Here is a 16,828-nt window from a genome sequence, read left to right as displayed (position 1 = left end):
GGCTTTCATCTGGTCGAGCGGACTTTTCTTCTTCTACAATATGATAAAAGTATGTTTGTATCCTTCCCACAGGCGTTCCTGGAGAGCTACCTGAACCCGGGCCCCACCCTGCAGTACAGCCGGGACCACTGGCTGTCCCGTCAGTGGACGCTGATCAGCGAGGCGTCCGTCACCAGCGGCCTGAAAGACGGCACCATCTTCCTGCTCAAGTGTGTGGACTTCAGCCTGGTGGTGACGACGAAGAAGATCCCGTACATCCAGATGTCGGAGGAATACATCGACCCCAAGTCACACAAGTTCGTCCTGCGACTACAGTCTGAAACCTCCGTGTAGTACTCCGAACTTTCTTCTGTTTTTTTTTTTTTTTTGTTAGTTTGTTTGTTTTTTTTTTAATTCCTCACCATGTTTTTTTGCTCTCAAATGTTTTCATTTTGGGTTTGCAGTTTTTATTTGTACTTTTTTGGAATTTTTATATATTATATATGAATCTATATATTACACTCATGTTTGAATATATTGATCTTTTTATGTTTGATTTGGATGAAATCAAAAGAAAAAACGGAGGCAGGATTGTGCTTTCGGACGCCTCGGAGCGGTTGTGCGCACATGCAGTATGTGTGAATGTGTGCGTGTGTGTGTGTGTGTGTGTGTGTGTAAGTGTGTACGCACGTGTGTCATTTTGTGTCAACACAGTCTCTCGTTCCTTTTCTGTTTGAGATGCTGGAGCCAAACAAGACGGGAACATTTTGAGATTGTGAGGAGACTCTTGTCTCGGTCACTCCTTTATTCCCGTGGGACAGACAGACAAACCACTAAGGACTGCGATGGTGTGACTTGGATTTAGATATTTGGAGCCTCGTGGAAACACATGACACATATCCTGCCTGTGTTTCCATCTCGTCTACAACATTTGAAGGTATCTGGATGCTCTTTCGGACACCAACAGATTCTCCACAACCAAATTAAACCCATTTGACGAAAAAGCAATCAGACTTTGCATCCAGTGCACATTTATGTTTGCTCATAAGTGAAAAGGAAACGCCTAAAAAGGATGCAACATATGATCTCCGCCTGCTCCAAACGGATATCAGACTGTTTTCCCTCTCCACAATCTCCTCATCACGACTCCAGGACACTTGTCGAGCTCCGGATTAACGCTTTTCTTGACAGCTGAGATGTCAAACTCCGACACGCCTCATGTCCAGGCTTCAGGCGAACCGTAGCACCCTTGAGGTCTCATTCAAGCAGCCAGAGTGGGACGCTTTGAGCTGTTTTGGTGCATGATTCTTCTCCAGGTGCATCGGAGCACAATCAGAAATCTTTCCACTCCAGTTGGGAACAACCCACACATGCCATGTTAAACATCGGGGTGACCTCCCGATGATCCGGAGCATAAGAGGTGGATGCATGCTCTAAAACATTTGCCCTGCCTCATCGGTTCAGTAAGCTTCTCAGGGCTTTCATATCTGCCGTATCTGCCTGACACGATGGAAGGGGAGGTCAGCGAGGTGGAGAGACAAAGCCACGATGTCACAAATAAAAAGTACTACTGATTGAAACAAAGTCCCCCTCTGAGGGTTACATAGCAGAAGATCCAAATACCATAAAGTCTCAAATGAAAGCCGTTATTCACGTCAGCTTAGCCGGCATGAAGAATCAAGGGAAGCTCACTGACGAAGCCCAGGTGAAAAAAAATAAACCTGTCGCCTAGTACAACAAATCACATGGTGAATTTAGTATAAAGTTCATTTCCATTGCATTAATTCTGTCAGTACAACAAAGTCATGCTATACTCCCCACTTTTTTGAGTAGAGGTGGGCAATAATAATAAGAAAAAAACGTCACAATATTTTTTAACAAATACCTCGGTATCGATATTGTGAAAGTATTGTAGGTTGACTATTGGTGCTTTCACAAAATATTTACTCAATGATATTTCTGATAGATTATCATCAGTAATGCTTATATAATGACTAATGGTGGAGGAAGTATTCAAGTACTTTACTTTATTCAAAGTACTGATACCACATTGTAAAAATTGCTCTGTTGAAAGTAAAAGTCCTAAAAATGTTAATTAGGTAGTGTATTATTTAGTATAGTATAGTATAGTATAGAAAGAAAAAACAAGAAAGTGACTTTAATTTTTATTATAATAATTACCATAATTAAGTACACAATTCAGGAAAAATAAAAATCAAATCCCAAAACAATTAAAAAGGGATTAAAAAAAGGAAAATGGCTGAAGTATTTATTAAATAGTTGCCAAAGAACCCAATTTGGGAAAATAAAAAAGCAGTTTTGTGCGTTTATTTAACAATGATGACAGCAACTTCCATGATCCCACGCAACTTAAGGATGTAATCAATCCATATTTTGTGATTGTTTTGATTGAAAGACAGCTAGCAGTTGGAATTATATTGCATTAAACGTCTTTGGGGAACAAGGACAAAAAAGCGAGACTCACTCGTGAATCACTCCAGAGTCAGTGGTGTGGAAATGGACATTATACTGAATTTATTTACACAGCGGAGCAGATGGATCTTTCTGCCACTGAGCTGAATAAAGGCCAACATCTGAAACTTTACGGTAATTATAGTATGATTTAATGTTCCGGGGCTCACAGGGTTTATTTGTGTCACTAGAATACACCACAGATGATAAAGAACCAACAGAGTTAGTATTATTAGTTAAAGCTGCGGCAGGGCGGTACCTCCTTCCCAACTGGACCGTCTGGTTTTCCTTCACTACCTTGTCCCACCTCTGTTGTCTGACAAACACGCTCACAGTCAATCCCTCGACTTCCGAAAGGATTTTTCTAAGGATTTCTGTCATCTGATGAATCTTGTAAAGCCCGAAAAATACAGTTTTATTAAGCTAATGGCACTAAAATGACACTTTTAGATCATGATCTGTCACAACTGACGCGGCAAATTCACCAAAGTGGTTAAAAGAGAGTCACACTGAGTTCATGTGCAACTCACTCAAGAAGAAAATACAGGGTTGTCCCCTACTGCCCCCTGGCTGCTAGAGCTGATACTGTCAGTTTGTCGTCCTGAGGGCAGCAGCAACATGTTTTTATATCCAAAATACTTTTCATCTTCACTGTAAACTTGTAACTGTTAAACAGAAAAGAAAAAAAAACACTTTAGCTGTTTCTGCAACATCTGCTTGATTACAGCTGCCACTGGTCACATTTTGTACCTACTGACAGACGAACTTTGTATGATCCCAATGTGACTGTGCCTCCTGTTTTTACACTGTATCTATTTATGTAAACAAGCATGTGTGTATGTCTGTATGTATGTTTGCCATTCCAGTTCACATGACCAGCCCCCCCCCCCCCCCCCTCCTCCTCCTCCTCATCACCGCCATCTGTCACGCTGTTGCCAGGTTACACTCCTCTGTCAGGGTAAGGTTTCTGTTGGACAGCTCTACGATGATGACGTGACATCGCAGTGTAAGACATGTTTCAGTTTCACAGCATTAGCATTCGTTCAAAAAAATAAACGTTTTTATGAACATTTGTAAAACCGCTGTATGGGACTGCACTGTGCAAAAAATCTTACCATGTAAATTTGATGCCTTGTTTTGGGATTCACTGCTGTTGTCCTTATATTTCTGTTTCTAGTCTCCTACATATCCCAGAGTGCTTTTCACTTCTCAGAAGGAGCATGACGTTTTTACTTTAAGTAAAAAAAGGTGGCTGGTTAGTATATGAATACTTAATTAGCAAGTGAAGGTATTTGTGAAAAGACCAAGTGTTTAAAATCCAACATGCTTAATGGCTGCGTTGCAATCTGGTGTCTTTTAGTTTCAGACTAACAGATTTCTGTGCTGATTTATTTACCTTAAAAGTGCTAATTAAGGTTTTTGTAACATGATTTATTGAAAGATTATTTCTTGGGGGTTTTTTTCGCCTTTTTTCGATAGGACAGCATTAGCATGACAGGGCGAGAGAGAGGGGATGACTTGCAGCAAAGGGCCTTAGCACCACGGACACCCGATCTACCAGGTGAGCTACCAGGCACAACATAAGACAGTTTGAAAGCTTGATTTTTTAATGGATTATATGATATGTTTTAAATATCTTGTTTGATTAACTGCCAGTGTCAGTTTTCTGGAGTTCTTAGTCACTTTTAAGTGGTTTTGACCCTTTTTATCCCCCTAACCAAACAGGCCCATATTTTCCATGTTTTTGTTCGGAAGTGAATAATAGGAATAGCATTTTTTGTTTGTTTTTTTATTGGTCCAGTATTAAGTGACACCAGCTTTAATGTAATCTGCCTGACAGGCTCAGATTGTTATTTTAAGTGCATGACAGCATTTCAACTACAGAGATACACCTTTTTATTAGAGATTATTTATTAAGATTTCTTTTTGTTTAACCAGAAACAGCCCTAAAATTGCAATTGCTAAACTCAGTAGTAAGTATCTTATTGGACAAATTAAGGGCTTATTTGGAACAGTGAAAAGATGAACTAATGATAAAATGGTGGGTTTGTAGATAGCAATTTTGGGTTTTTTTCTGTTTAAACAAAAAGGTCTTCCTCTGTAGAGATCCTTTTCATTGTGTTTCAGACGCTGAGAAAAACAATCTGGGCCCGACATTTGGAAAAACAAGTATTGTGAGAGGACATAATTTAATGGTGCTCAGTTGCCCGCCGGGATTTAATTCAGCCTGTTTCCCCGCTGCTGGCTACAGCACTGTCTCTCTCTCTGTCAGTACTGGACCAATTTCAAGTAAGTTGTTCCAATAAGTCACTTTGACACAACAACAAGGGAAACAGGTCTAGGTTTAAAAATACCAAAGCTGCCCTTTAACTTTGGTGATTTAACCCTATCAAACCCCTTAAAATGAAGTTTTTAAGACAGACAAAGAAAATCAGATTATCATTCTAGGCTTCTGAAGACACGTCAATCGCTGATGTTAGATTTGTCCCGTTCTTCCTGCAGTCAAACTGTGCAGCAATTTTCCCTTCAATTGTAATGTTGTAGTTTCAAATTCAACATGTCTCTCATTACCTGTCTCCCACACTTCCTCCTCAGCATCTCCATATGCACTAGTTTCCTGCCCCGGCTGCAGTGGTGCTAACACTCTGCTCTGTCGCTGCCCATTAAGCGTCTGGCCCTGCTGTGTGACACGCCGGAGCAAAATTTCAGCTTTCTTGGCCTTGATTTGGCGGCTTTTCGTTGTCATGAAGCTCAATGGTAATTGGCTTGCCATCAGCCTGTCAGAACAGCGCAGCCGGGCCTTGCGGGTAAATGAATGTCAGTGTCCGGTGCTGGAAACAAACAACCTCATACCTCGGCGAGGCCAGGCGTGAGGCCGCCTGTCGGAACTCATCTGTCCCCGGCTTAATCCCCCTTCCTGCTCTGTGCAGGACGAGGACGAGGAGGAGAGAGATGGAGAGGGAGGAAAAATGAGGAGCATTTGCATCTAAATGGAATGTTTTCTTTCCCTTCATTCCTCCCTCTCGGTTTGTTTGGTAATGACTTGGTTATGTGCAGATGGAGGCGGGAGAGGAAATCACTTCACTTCTAGTCTCGGTTTAAACGCAAAAACGACACCACAACACATCTTACCCCGAATTTGTTCTTTGCTGTTTTATATTGACCCTCACACCCGTGTCGCTGTCATCTTTCCTCTCTTGGGAGTGATGAGGTGAGAATTCAGTCCTCCTGCCCTTTTTACAGTCAACGTACATGTAATACACCATCACGCTTGACACTCGCAGGCTTATGTAACCTAAAGGCTCTGCAGAACATCACAACGCTCGCTCTGTGACACTGTCTGCCTCCGTTTCCTCAGGAGAGAGCATGACATGTCATCTTGCCTCGGGTCACGTTTAAATGCACACACTGTTAAATGTTCTCATCTCTCAGCTATGGCTGCATGGATTATGTGTAAATCCCAAGCCGTGATACAAACATCCTGTTTACACACCGCATCACATCCACCTCCAGGGGAATAATGATTCTTGCATGGCCCTGTATTATTAATTCATGTCCAGCAGGAGTGTGTCCGCTCCTTATGCAGTTTGTGGGGCCCCCGGTGGGCAGCCTTTTAGCTTGTCTCACCCCGACTCCCCCAGCCTCACTGACCAGGTCCCTTCTCCCATTAGGAGGCATAATGATGCTGAATTATTCACCGATGTTTGAATAATTCAAGGTGAAAACACTCATTGACTGAGGGAGAAAATGTGCCAAACTGCTGTCTTGAGCTTCAGTCTGGACACTCCTAATGAGGGAGAGAATGGAGGTGTGTGTTCTCGCATGCACATTTTAAAAACAGCAGAGATGGTTCACATTAAAACATGCGCACAGAGTCGTTGTGGGCTTTTATTAGGTCCTGAATTAATCACAAGAAATCAATTCTGGCCTTATTCTAGGCAAACGAATGAAAACATTCATAATTTAATTTCACATTGATATATATTCACACAATTCCTCATAATTATCTAATCAGTTATGTCAATATTAAAGATGCTACAGTTGATTTTTTTTTTTATAGTGGCGTATGCGTAATTGATAGATGTCACTCATAGTGACAAACTCCCTTTTATCTTTTGGGCCCTGACACACCAAGCCAATGTTAGGCTGTCCATTGGTAAATGTGGGCCGAAGGTGAGCGTTTTTTGTTCTAGTTTTTACAGCGTACCACAATGTTGGCACTAGTTTGCTCTTGATGGCTGTTTTTGGTGGATTTTCAGCCAGTTCAGCATGTTGTGATGGCAGTGAGTGAAATCTCTCTGATTGGCAGTTCAGCTCAGCACACGAGGAGGGAAACAGAAGTCAGGAAAGCAAACGGACGGCTAAAGCCAAGAGAGCACGAGATCGAAACACTTGTTATATTGAGGAAGAATTTTTTTCGCAGAAACGGTTTGGTTTTGTGATTGTTTGCCAGCCCACTGTAAATATCATTTGTCCTTTTTACAATAGGTTGTGCTGTTAATGTGCTACTTGGATAACTAGCATTTTAAATCCGTTGTCGGTTTTCCGGTTTCTCTTTTTGAATGACGATAAACACATGACCGAACGTACGTACCAGTTTACCGTTGGCTGCCGTCTTTTTGGTGTGTTTAATCGCAACTTTTTGGCTAAGACAAAAGCAAAGCGAGGCGGCTTAACAGTTGGCCCGAGTCACCAGTAGTTCATCAATGTCGGTTTGATGTTTTGGGCCTTTTATCGTCTTTCTGGTCTTTATTTTGGTTTCATGACCCACATCCTTTATTTAGCATAGTTTCCATTGTTCTGAGAAGCTCTAAAAACCCTCCAAATGTTACCTGTTCGGCACTAAACCTTTGATAGGCAAAGTTAGCATTTAGCTGGGGAGCATAGTTGAGCATACAGCAGCTAAAAGTTTTTCAGACATTTCCACAGAAGTTGCGTTAGAGTATCATTTATGGTTTGACTCCACGTGAATGCTAGCATCGCTCCATATCTGTTGGATGTGTGAATAGGAAAGTTGGTAGTGTGTTTTCAAAGAAACTTAAAGGGTAGTAACTGACATTACAGTATTCACAGTTTAGTGCTCTGCCCCCAAGTGGCCAAAAATCATTAAGAGGGTCTTGAGTATTTTGCTATCTTGATCCTTGGTAAGTACAGGAGTATTGCTGCTTCATGTGCCGTGTTATCGTTGTTATAAACCACACGTTTCCCATGATGACCTTTAATGTGTTATGTGTTATCTGCCTAACTATTTAAACCACAGTCTACAGAGAGTATATATTTAGGAAACCATTCATTTTCTTTTAAATGATTAAAAAAAGAGAGGATTTGTCAGTGATCTGATTCTAATGTGCTGAAAGGAGTTCAGTGTTTTGACCCTTTTTTTTGAACTGCAGCACACCAACCGTCCACACTCTGGTTAGTCATCACTGTCGTCTTCACCGTCTGGGTCGTGACTTTCATAGCTGTCCTCTGGTACGTAGCTGTCGGGGTTTTCCCGGTCATCAGCAGACTCGTCATCGTCCTCCGTGTTCACCCTCCCAGACAAGACGTCCTCTATCCAGTCCTCCAGCTCTTCAGGAGTGGGCAGGTCCTCGTCATTCGACATGTCCAGCCACACGCTGTCCGCCTGGAACACAAGGTAAAGGCTAATAAACAATAAACAACAATAAAACAAGCGAATGCTTAAATGCCAAAAACTGCAGTTCCTCTAAGGGAGTTAGTCATAGACCTACGTGTTAAAATGCTCACCTTCACATTATGTTTATAGCCTGGTACAAAAAGTCTTTTGACTCCTTAATTATATTCCCCGTTTATGACAACTGTACAGTGGTTAACGTTTATAAAACTTCTGACTTCTGGGTCGAACAGCTAACTTCCAGTTTAGCCTTCTGCTAAACTGAATGGGGATAAGATGACTTAATCATATGTCTCTTGTGGACTTTTTAAACGTTATTGGACCGAATGGATCAAATCCCAATATTGAAACGAGGTAGCAATGCACGATAATATTGACATGTCATCGGTATCGGCAGATATTGGCTTTAAAATAAATTATCGGAATCGGCCAACTTCATGAGTTCTGCCAATATGACAATATTGGCCAATATGTTTTTCTGTTTTTGCACATTGTATGAATATTACTTCCACTTAAAAGCATTGTATTTTATGTCTTCATCTGCTGGTGGGCCATCATGAAAAGATTATGCGTAGTATGATGTCAGTTTCACTGCAGAACAGACTAGATGATCACAAAAATGACGTAGGGAAAAAGTGGATATATTGATATAGTTATCAGTTAATTGCAAAATGAGCTGTTATATACTGGCATATCAGATATCAGCAAAAAAATCCAAGCAACCCTAAAACGTCTTTTGTGGCTTAAAAGCACCTTGTACGGACCCGCAAGTTGTAATTCCACTGTTTCGGCACTATGTCAAATTGGGTGATGTCACGATGGTTATGCTGGTTATTTTATGCAGTGTATGGATTTGAACCTTTACTTACATCTGTGACATTGACCACACCAATCTGAGGTCTGAACAGGTCCAACTTGAAGGTTTTTTCCCAGTAAGTGGTGAGCTGGAGGGACGAGACAAACTGGGTTAACACAGAATATCAATGCCCAATTTCTTGATACTTTATATGTTAATGATGAGAACCAGAGGGAAGTCATCGGGGTCGATCCAGACGATGCTGAGCTCTGGGTTGTTGGTGTTGTCTCTGGCCACGTCTTTCAGGATCTCCAGGAACTCATAGCCATCTGAGGATGACGAGAACAGAACCGTTCACCTTCAAATACCACCGAAAGAACTGCAAAACCAAAAGGTAAAACACACAGACCTGGATCCTCCTCCTCGGCAAAAGCAACAATATGTATTCCATCCATGTCGTCCTCCTAGAAATTGAAGGGAGTTGAGTATTAATGCATCTCGAATCGACCTAAGTTAACCCTGAAAATGTATCCAAAAGAGTTTTGGCAGCCTGAACAGCGACTCACCCATGTTTCAAACATATTCTCTGCACGGAGCTTCCTCAGAGTAGCCCTGTGAAGATCACATTTTCATAAAATGCTCAAACACATGTTAACAGTGTTGAAATAATTCTGAAAGTTATGAATCTAATTGACCTTCTGTGTTGGTTGACAAAATCGACAATGTCCATCTCCGACAGAGGTCTGCCAGGCAGGATGGCCGGCTCCTCCATGAACGGCTCGTAAAAATTCACCTCGTTCATCTTGAGAGAGAGATGTTTGGCGACCTAAAACATACAAAATGACAAGATTTTATCATGTGAAGCTGATGGAGGAAAACATATAGGAATTAGTTTATGCAAATTAGCTCGACGCTATAATACGGTTCAGTACATCCCTTGAGGATTAATGAAGTTATTCTTATCCTGTCCTATTATTTATCAAACGTCAGACTATTACTAGCCTACATTAAATTTGTATTAACAAGCAATGTGTATGTTTGAGGAATTAAAAGTGGGTTTAAAAGAGATCCTCAGATTTGGACACTAGAAAAGCAGATTGGTGTATTATTTTGTTGAGCCAAACTCACAGATTTATCAAATGTTGCAAAGAACTTGATGTAAGGTTGAAACCGCTCCGAGGCCTCCTGAAAAGCTTTGTAGTCTGAGAATAAAGGAGAGAGAGAGATTGATGAGGAGCTCGAGCGAGAATGGCAGAAACCAAAGTTGGGAAAAGTAAAAACAGATTTAAGAGAGGAACTTAATCATTCACATTCTGCTCACATCCTCAGCCTAAATCTACAGTATGTGATCAGGAAGGCAAGCAGTGAAACACTCGCTTCATTCAATTTCCCATCATGACTCCACTGTCTCCACCCCAGTAACAAAGTCTCCCTTAATACAGTTTTATACGCTTGTAACGCGCTCCTGGCTCTGCTCCCAACAAGGTCACAACCAAGGACCAACCTATCTGTGGACAGAAATAGGCTCCGTAATGAAACTTCATGCCACCGTCATATCGGACCAGATAGCATCTTCCCTGTCTTCCTTTTTCTCCCTTTTTTTTTGAGTGAGGAACTATAATTGCAGTTTGACCTATTAGACGGAGAACTAGAAGCTATTTAAAGGCTCTCGTGGGACGAGTGAGAGTGCCACAGTCTGGAATCAGGTTTCCCTTTAGCATGCTGATGTCGCTCCATTAGCCTCTAGATCCCATTAGCATCTGGGGAGCACAGCGAGGCAACTTTAAAGAGCAGAGAAACAGTGTAGTGTATTTTTTTATCCCATCACACACTGCTTATGTTTGTTCATGCAAACACAATGCTTTAAACCAGTGGCAGAAGAAGTATTCAGATCCTTTACTTAGATGAAAGTACAAATACCACCCTGTGAAAATACTCTGTTGCAAGTAAAGGTACTGCATTGGAAATGGTACTTAAGTAAAAGTAAGGAAGTTTAATCAGGAAAATGTACTTAAAGTTTTAAAAGTACTGAATTTAGAAAAATCTTTTTTTTTTTTTTTAAATCTACACACATACAAAAAAGTATGTGGTGAACTAACATGAATCTTCTCCCTTGAAGTAGCCGATGAGGCGGATGTCTTCCTCCATCCTCTCGAAGGCTCGCAGCTCCATGGCAGTATTGATCATCTCCACTGGGTCCTCCAGCACCTACAGGGGGCAGTATAACACAGGTAAGTGATTTTCACTGCCAAGAAATGTTTTGAAATCCACTTTGCAGAGTTAAATAAGGAGATTGATATTACTTATGGATGTGAAAGAGGTATCACCCCTCAAATCTGCTTCTCAGCAGGATAGTGACTAAGCAAGTAGGGAATGGCTGGTTCTATAAGTTAGAAGTCTAAACTCTCCTGGTGCCATTATCAGTTTAAAAGATTAACAACTGCATTAAAAAAATGTATCTTTTTAAACTATATGATAACAAGTCAAAGGTACAAACTTGTATAGGAGCCCCAGTGATGAGTCCTTAAACCCAGAGATCCATTATCATTTCAGCACCTCTGGTTCCCTCGTCTTAAAGTCAGACTTTTTGAATGGTTTTGGTTAGTGAGCCTGAAAAAAGGTGTGTTTAAAAAAGACAGATCCTACCAAGTGGCTAAATGAGACTACAGAACGCCATCACGCCGAATTGTGCCAAACAGCGCCACACTTTACAGCCTCGCAGTGGTAGTGACACGACCGTTGCGTAGTTCGTTACAGCCTAGCCTTACCTTTTTACTTACGGCGATTGCATTTAGGCTTCAAAAATCCTGAAACTGATGCTTCTTTTTAAAGATTATCTTGCCGAACAGAACACATAAGTATCATAAGCGATAAATGATACAAAACACCAATGAAAGAATCCCACAGGCATTTTGACAAGGGAACCAGGGCGACGTTAGCCTCCAGGTTGGCCTACAGAAATGTGTCATCACTGGGGCATTTTTTAGGTGTACAAAAACACTTGTCAAATACAACTTCCAAAGCTGTGGCTCCTTTTGAGTTTACAAATGATTTAAGACCAAATGGATCAAATTCTGATAGATAAATGTGTTATTTTTCAAGGGTTGTGACACTCAGAAAATGTATTCACTGTTTTACGTACCTTCCTTTCATTCTGTACGCATAGGAAGAAATCTTTTTCGGCCACATAGCATCATATGACAGATGCCGTTCCACTGTTTGGACTCTACAAAAATTCACATAAAAGCCCGCTGCACTTGTGCTCTGACTGGCCCTCTCTCCATAGCAACTGTAGCTGAGGCTTATGGGTATTGTAGTATATGTAAGCCATCCACCAAAATGAGACAAAACACATTTGTTACTTTAGCGGGAGAATCTTTTGTTTCTATTTAAATGGGGATTGGAGAAAAGCGCTTCCCCTCCCACTTCTTAATTCGATTTCCCAAAGCGTCAAATTATACCTTTAAATTTTATTCACGTGAAAATGTTACTTTAATACCTTCAGGGGGAAAGTGACACGTAAGCTTCTCCTGCTGGATCTTGTTTTACTATGAAATTCATCATTTACACGTATTCTAATGAGGCTGCAGCTGTTAATCGGCTGCAAAGATTAAACATCGAAAAACTTGCAGAATCAGATTTTCCACTCACATCCAACAGAAACTCCACCAGCGTGTCTGCGGAGAGCTCCCCGTCAAACTCGATGACACGGTCGTCCTTGAAGACGTACAAGCTGCCCACCTCCTCCAGACCTGATGAAACAGCAGTTTATGACTTCAAAGAAGGTAATTCTGAGGTTTCATGTTTACAGAAAAGTAGCTGAGACGCCATTGTCATCATAGCTGAAGTGCATCACTGGCAAGCTTGAAAGCAAAATCCAAATTCAGACATTCAGCATGCACAAAGCGATGCGGCTGATGCTGCGGAGTAACGACACAAGTCATACCCAGTTTTTTGGCTACTTTGGAATCCCTCTGAGAGTCCACCATCCCAAAACCGATGTCCTTGTTCTCCAGGACCTGAGCTGTGAGCTGAGACAGACACACTGTCAGTCAGTGCACTGACACACTTTCTTTGTGATAAAGACAGAAAATCATAATACCTTAACTCTTTGGACTATCTGTAAAAACTGAGTCAGGCCAGAAAATTAAGTTTTGTTGTTTTTTGAACTCAGATCAACATTTTAGCAGCATAATAAATCAGTTTATCACCTAAAATATCCCTAGCACAAGAAGACAGGATGTTTAAACATTGGTCCACACATTCATTTAAACGGTTTCAAGTCAACCAGAGGAAATTTTTACTGGACCTTTTTATTAATGCAGCTGCCTGAGTTATAAGTAGAGCAGTCAAACAATTTATTAAAACAGTTTTTAAGTCCATATTGACAAGGTGAAGCAAAATACTGTAAGGCTCAAGCATAAAGTGGGCATGTCTGTAAAGGAGAGACTCATTGGTACCACAGAACCCATTTTCATTCAAATATGTGGAGGTCAGAGGTCAAGGGACCCCGGTGAAACGACCATGCCGTTTTTCCATCACCAAAATTTAGCCTCGTCTTAGTCTTGTCTAGTTTCATATGATACCAGTTGGTGGCTAGGGACACTAAATTATCTGCTCCCCTTTTTTCAGCACCTGTGCTCGCACCCAACACATCTCCAAAAAAAATTCTGCCTCATTTTGGCCTCAGTGACAAACCTTTATTTATTTATTTTTTATATACTTTTTATTGGCATTTACCATCACGTACCATCGGGGACCACTGATGCAGGAAATCAGACTCTGTTTGAAAAAGACAGACTGGAATGGCCTTAACTATTTCATCGAGGCTTCTTGTTTCGGCCTGGATTAAACCCTTTTAGTCTGCACTCTGCACTCAGCTCGGCACTTTCGACACCGTGCATCTGAGCCGGCATCCGCAGCTGCTGCTGTCTTCGTCAATACGTCTTTTCATTAAAGAGGTGCGTGTGTGCTGAAAGCCCCCTGTGGAGTTTTCTTGTTAGAGGGAAGCTGTGAGTCAGAACTGCTCGCCTTTCAGCTCGAGGAAGGACAGCAGATTTATAAAAACCATTGAAGAGAAGAGACGTTTGCTCTGTTTAAATGTGTTTCTGCTTTAAGTGCATGAAACGTGACAGGAATGCCAAAATGAGAACTGAAAAGGTAAAGTATAGGTCCCTTTTTCGTTTCATTTCAGATCATAAATAAGACGAGAAGGGATGCAAGAGCGCACGGACTTATTTCTAGTTCACACTCAGATAGTAAAGAGTTTTGGGAACACGCTATAATTACCAGAATGACCTAGAAACAATCCCAGGATGCATCTGAACCTCAGAGGAGGGCACATAATGGGATTAAATCACTGCTTGCCAGTAAAGAGAGTGTGCAGGTGAAACATGTGACAGCTGTGAATCCTTTCTCACTTTATTTGGAAGCAAACAGTCGACATGTCAAACTGGCAGAGGAAAGACGAGGCATTCGGTGTCAGCGTCGTACGATGACTCGTTACGACAGGTTCGAATCAAATGAGCTCGGCGGCGAGGCCGCGAGTGTAAAGTGGGAATTTGAGCTTCAGTTTATTGAGACATCTTTACATTAACAGTGGTATCAGACACATCAGGGCGACGTATGTCACAACACACCCATCTTTGATCAGCAGTGACGTGTTCTTGGCTGGATTCGGGTGTTGCATACCTGAAGAAAATGAAGGATGTAGACTGTCAAAACAACGCGTTGATTCACTCGTGAGCTCAGGGACAGAAAATTGCCAATGCTTTCAGCTAACTGCTAACAGTTTCAGGGTCCACGCCAAAAAAAACGGCAAAAAAATATGAGATTTTAATATTAATTCCCACTTTCCTTGAATTAAATTTATTTATTTTTTTTAAAGATTTTTATTTATTTTTATTTTTTTTTGCATTTTTGCCTTTGTTAGACAGGACAGAGGATCGATAGTGTGAAAGCGGAAGAAAGAGGGGATGACGTGCAGCAAAGGGCCATGAGCCAGATTCAAACCCGTGGCCACTGCGGCAAGAAAATCGCCATCATTTATGGAGCGCCTGCTTTATCCACTGAGCCACCTGACGCCCCACACAGACTTAAATCTTTTAACCAGCCTTCGTCCTAATCATGACCAAATATTCATTTAATTAATCAATTCATTATTTTTTTTCACAGGAAAAAAAACACATGGGACTATTATAAAGAGGGCATGTCTGTAAAGGGGATATCTTTACGGTCAAGAGACTCCTGTGAAATGATCATGCCGTTTCTCCATCGCCAAAGTTTATTCTAACTTTGGAGCATTATTTGACCCCCTTCCTTGGGGCCAAATAACGCTGGCAAGCCAGCTTGACCCGGTTGGTACCACTGGATTCTCAGGTCGTCTAGTTTCATACGATATCAGTATCATCCCTCTAGCTTCAAAATTTAGACCGATACAGCCTCTTAAATACAGAAATGTGAGCTGGTGATCAACAAAAAATGAATACGATTAATGCGTCGACAGCCCTAATAGCTCTAACCTTGAATAAGGAAATTTGAACAGCATCATAGAATTCCTGAAATTCAGTCATGACTTTTGATTTTGGTGCCACCTCAAGATTTTCAGTGGCCCCATCTGGACACCCCATAAAAAATTTCTGGGCCGTCACCGCTGAGCGACCGACACTTTCTAACAAGCTGCCGTTTATACAAAGTTTATAAGTTGTGACTAATGACTCTGTGGATAGTTGATAAACCATTTGCTTTCCAGGCTGTCCAGCCTTTGACTGGTTAGACTGTTTGATCACTTAACCTTTGCAACTGCAGACTGCAGTTAACTCAGAGTCCATGAAAAAGAAAGAATATCAGCACCAATCAACACCTCTACTTTAACTCTGCGCTTGGCATTTTCCGCCTCTTCACTAACTCCTCAAACTCCCCTCGTCCTACCTCTGCAGACCCTCCTCCTCACCTCCAGCACCAGCTCCGTCATCTGGAACCGCTTCTGCAGGCCCTTGTTGGCGGGCATCGGTTCGTGGTAGAACAGGCACAGCAGGTCGTATCTCTTTAGAGCCTTCTTGTAGTTGCGCTCGTTGATGTCCAGCACCCTGTCCTTCCCGTCGAAATTGGGGAACTCGAGACCCTCCTCGGCACTGCAGAGGAAAACCAGGCGAAGGCAAAGGCCAGACAGCAGAGAGAGCCAGAGCTGCTGCATTGTGGCTCACTTGTGGAGGAGTTTGCAAACCAGAAAGTTGGCAGAGAATTCAAAGAACCACTCAAGGCCCAAGTTGACGAGATAATCAATACCATACAAAGTAGATTCGTCCAAATTAATCTACAGATTACCTCTCGATTACCTCTCTAGTAAATGTGAAATATTTTCTCTCTGTATCTCTCCCTCTCCACCTGTCTTCTGTCTCCTCCTCCCTCCGTCACTCAGTCTCACTGCTTCAGATCTCCCAAGAGGGTCTCACTCCTTCTTCCTTTTCTGTCCTTGACTGAGAATCTCACCGCAACAATCTACGGACAATCATCCATATCGTACTCACGCATGCCCTTGACATAAATGCAGAAATTAGAGCAGAGAAACTGTGGGGATTTCATCAGCAATTTAATAACAGTGATTAGGCTGTAATACTATATGCAGTGGAAAATGAAATATGCTTTGAAATGAATGATAAATGTATTCATTTCTATATTTAAGATAAGACTGTTAATCACAGACTGGGAAACCCTGTGCAAACCTTTCACTTAAACAGATCATGTATGTCCATGATTTATAGTTGTTCAGGATATCTGAAATGTCATGTTTTATTTAGAACTAAGCTTGGTAATTTATCTTTTGGGGGGTGGGGGATGCACTAAAAATGGGGGGAAAAGTCATAGAGGTATTAAAATTAAAAGTAACACTCAATTATGTTTTTTGTCTAGTGTTCATGTTTAATTAATTTACAGACATGATTGTC

The 16,828-nt window shown here is 41.5% G+C and overlaps 2 protein-coding genes and 2 long non-coding RNA genes across 6 annotated transcripts in view; 3 read left to right on the top strand and 1 right to left on the bottom strand.

Moving 5' to 3' along the window:
- LOC121962831 (vang-like protein 1) overlaps positions 1-397 on the top strand; it is a 63,699-nt gene extending 63,302 nt beyond the window's left edge. For both annotated transcript variants that reach the window (XM_042513142.1, XM_042513141.1), the window contains exon 9: positions 73-397. In XM_042513142.1, the coding sequence (XP_042369076.1) occupies positions 73-333 (261 nt within the window). In that variant the 3' untranslated portion in view covers positions 334-397. The remainder of the gene's footprint in view (positions 1-72) is intronic.
- A 1,890-nt stretch (positions 398-2,287) lies between these two features.
- On the top strand, positions 2,288-7,925 carry LOC121962836. 2 transcript variants are annotated; one of them, XR_006107168.1, is made up of 4 exons: positions 2,288-3,457; positions 3,629-3,706; positions 3,931-4,012; positions 7,845-7,925. It is a non-coding gene; the product is annotated as an uncharacterized LOC121962836 (long non-coding RNA). The 2 variants fall into 2 exon arrangements; XR_006107167.1 differs by lacking the exon at positions 7,845-7,925 and adding an exon at positions 4,579-4,734.
- LOC121962832 (calsequestrin-2-like) lies at positions 6,337-16,348 on the bottom strand. The gene is made up of 11 exons (XM_042513143.1): positions 15,835-16,348; positions 12,829-12,913; positions 12,534-12,634; positions 10,982-11,090; positions 10,011-10,084; positions 9,578-9,708; positions 9,449-9,494; positions 9,292-9,346; positions 9,111-9,211; positions 8,956-9,030; positions 6,337-8,077 (listed from the first exon to the last, which is right to left on the bottom strand). The coding sequence occupies exons 1-11, from the start codon at positions 16,075-16,077 to the stop codon at positions 7,868-7,870; spliced, it is 1,230 nt and encodes a 409-aa protein (XP_042369077.1). The 5' UTR covers positions 16,078-16,348; the 3' UTR covers positions 6,337-7,867.
- LOC121962837 lies at positions 8,006-12,651 on the top strand. The gene is made up of 4 exons (XR_006107169.1): positions 8,006-8,089; positions 9,189-9,276; positions 11,005-11,113; positions 12,543-12,651. It is a non-coding gene; the product is annotated as an uncharacterized LOC121962837 (long non-coding RNA).
- Positions 16,349-16,828: the final 480 nt, after the last annotated feature.

Source organism: Plectropomus leopardus, chromosome 24 (assembly GCF_008729295.1).
Source record: "Plectropomus leopardus isolate mb chromosome 24, YSFRI_Pleo_2.0, whole genome shotgun sequence".
NCBI classification, from domain to species: domain Eukaryota; kingdom Metazoa; phylum Chordata; class Actinopteri; order Perciformes; family Serranidae; genus Plectropomus; species Plectropomus leopardus.
Note: the sequence above shows the minus strand (reverse complement) of the source record. Positions and strands in the feature narration are given on the sequence as shown.

Coding starts and splice junctions, on each gene's coding strand:
- LOC121962832 (XM_042513143.1), bottom strand. CDS start 16,077: ATGCAGCAGCTCTGGCTCTCTCTGCTGTCTGGCCTTTGCCTTCGCCTG. Junction 10,085..10,981: donor CTTCAAGGGAGAAGATTCAT/GTTAGTTCACCA, acceptor CTTTATTCTCAG/ACTACAAAGCTTTTCAGGAG. Junction 9,031..9,110: donor ACCCCGATGACTTCCCTCTG/GTTCTCATCATT, acceptor TCGTCCCTCCAG/CTCACCACTTACTGGGAAAA.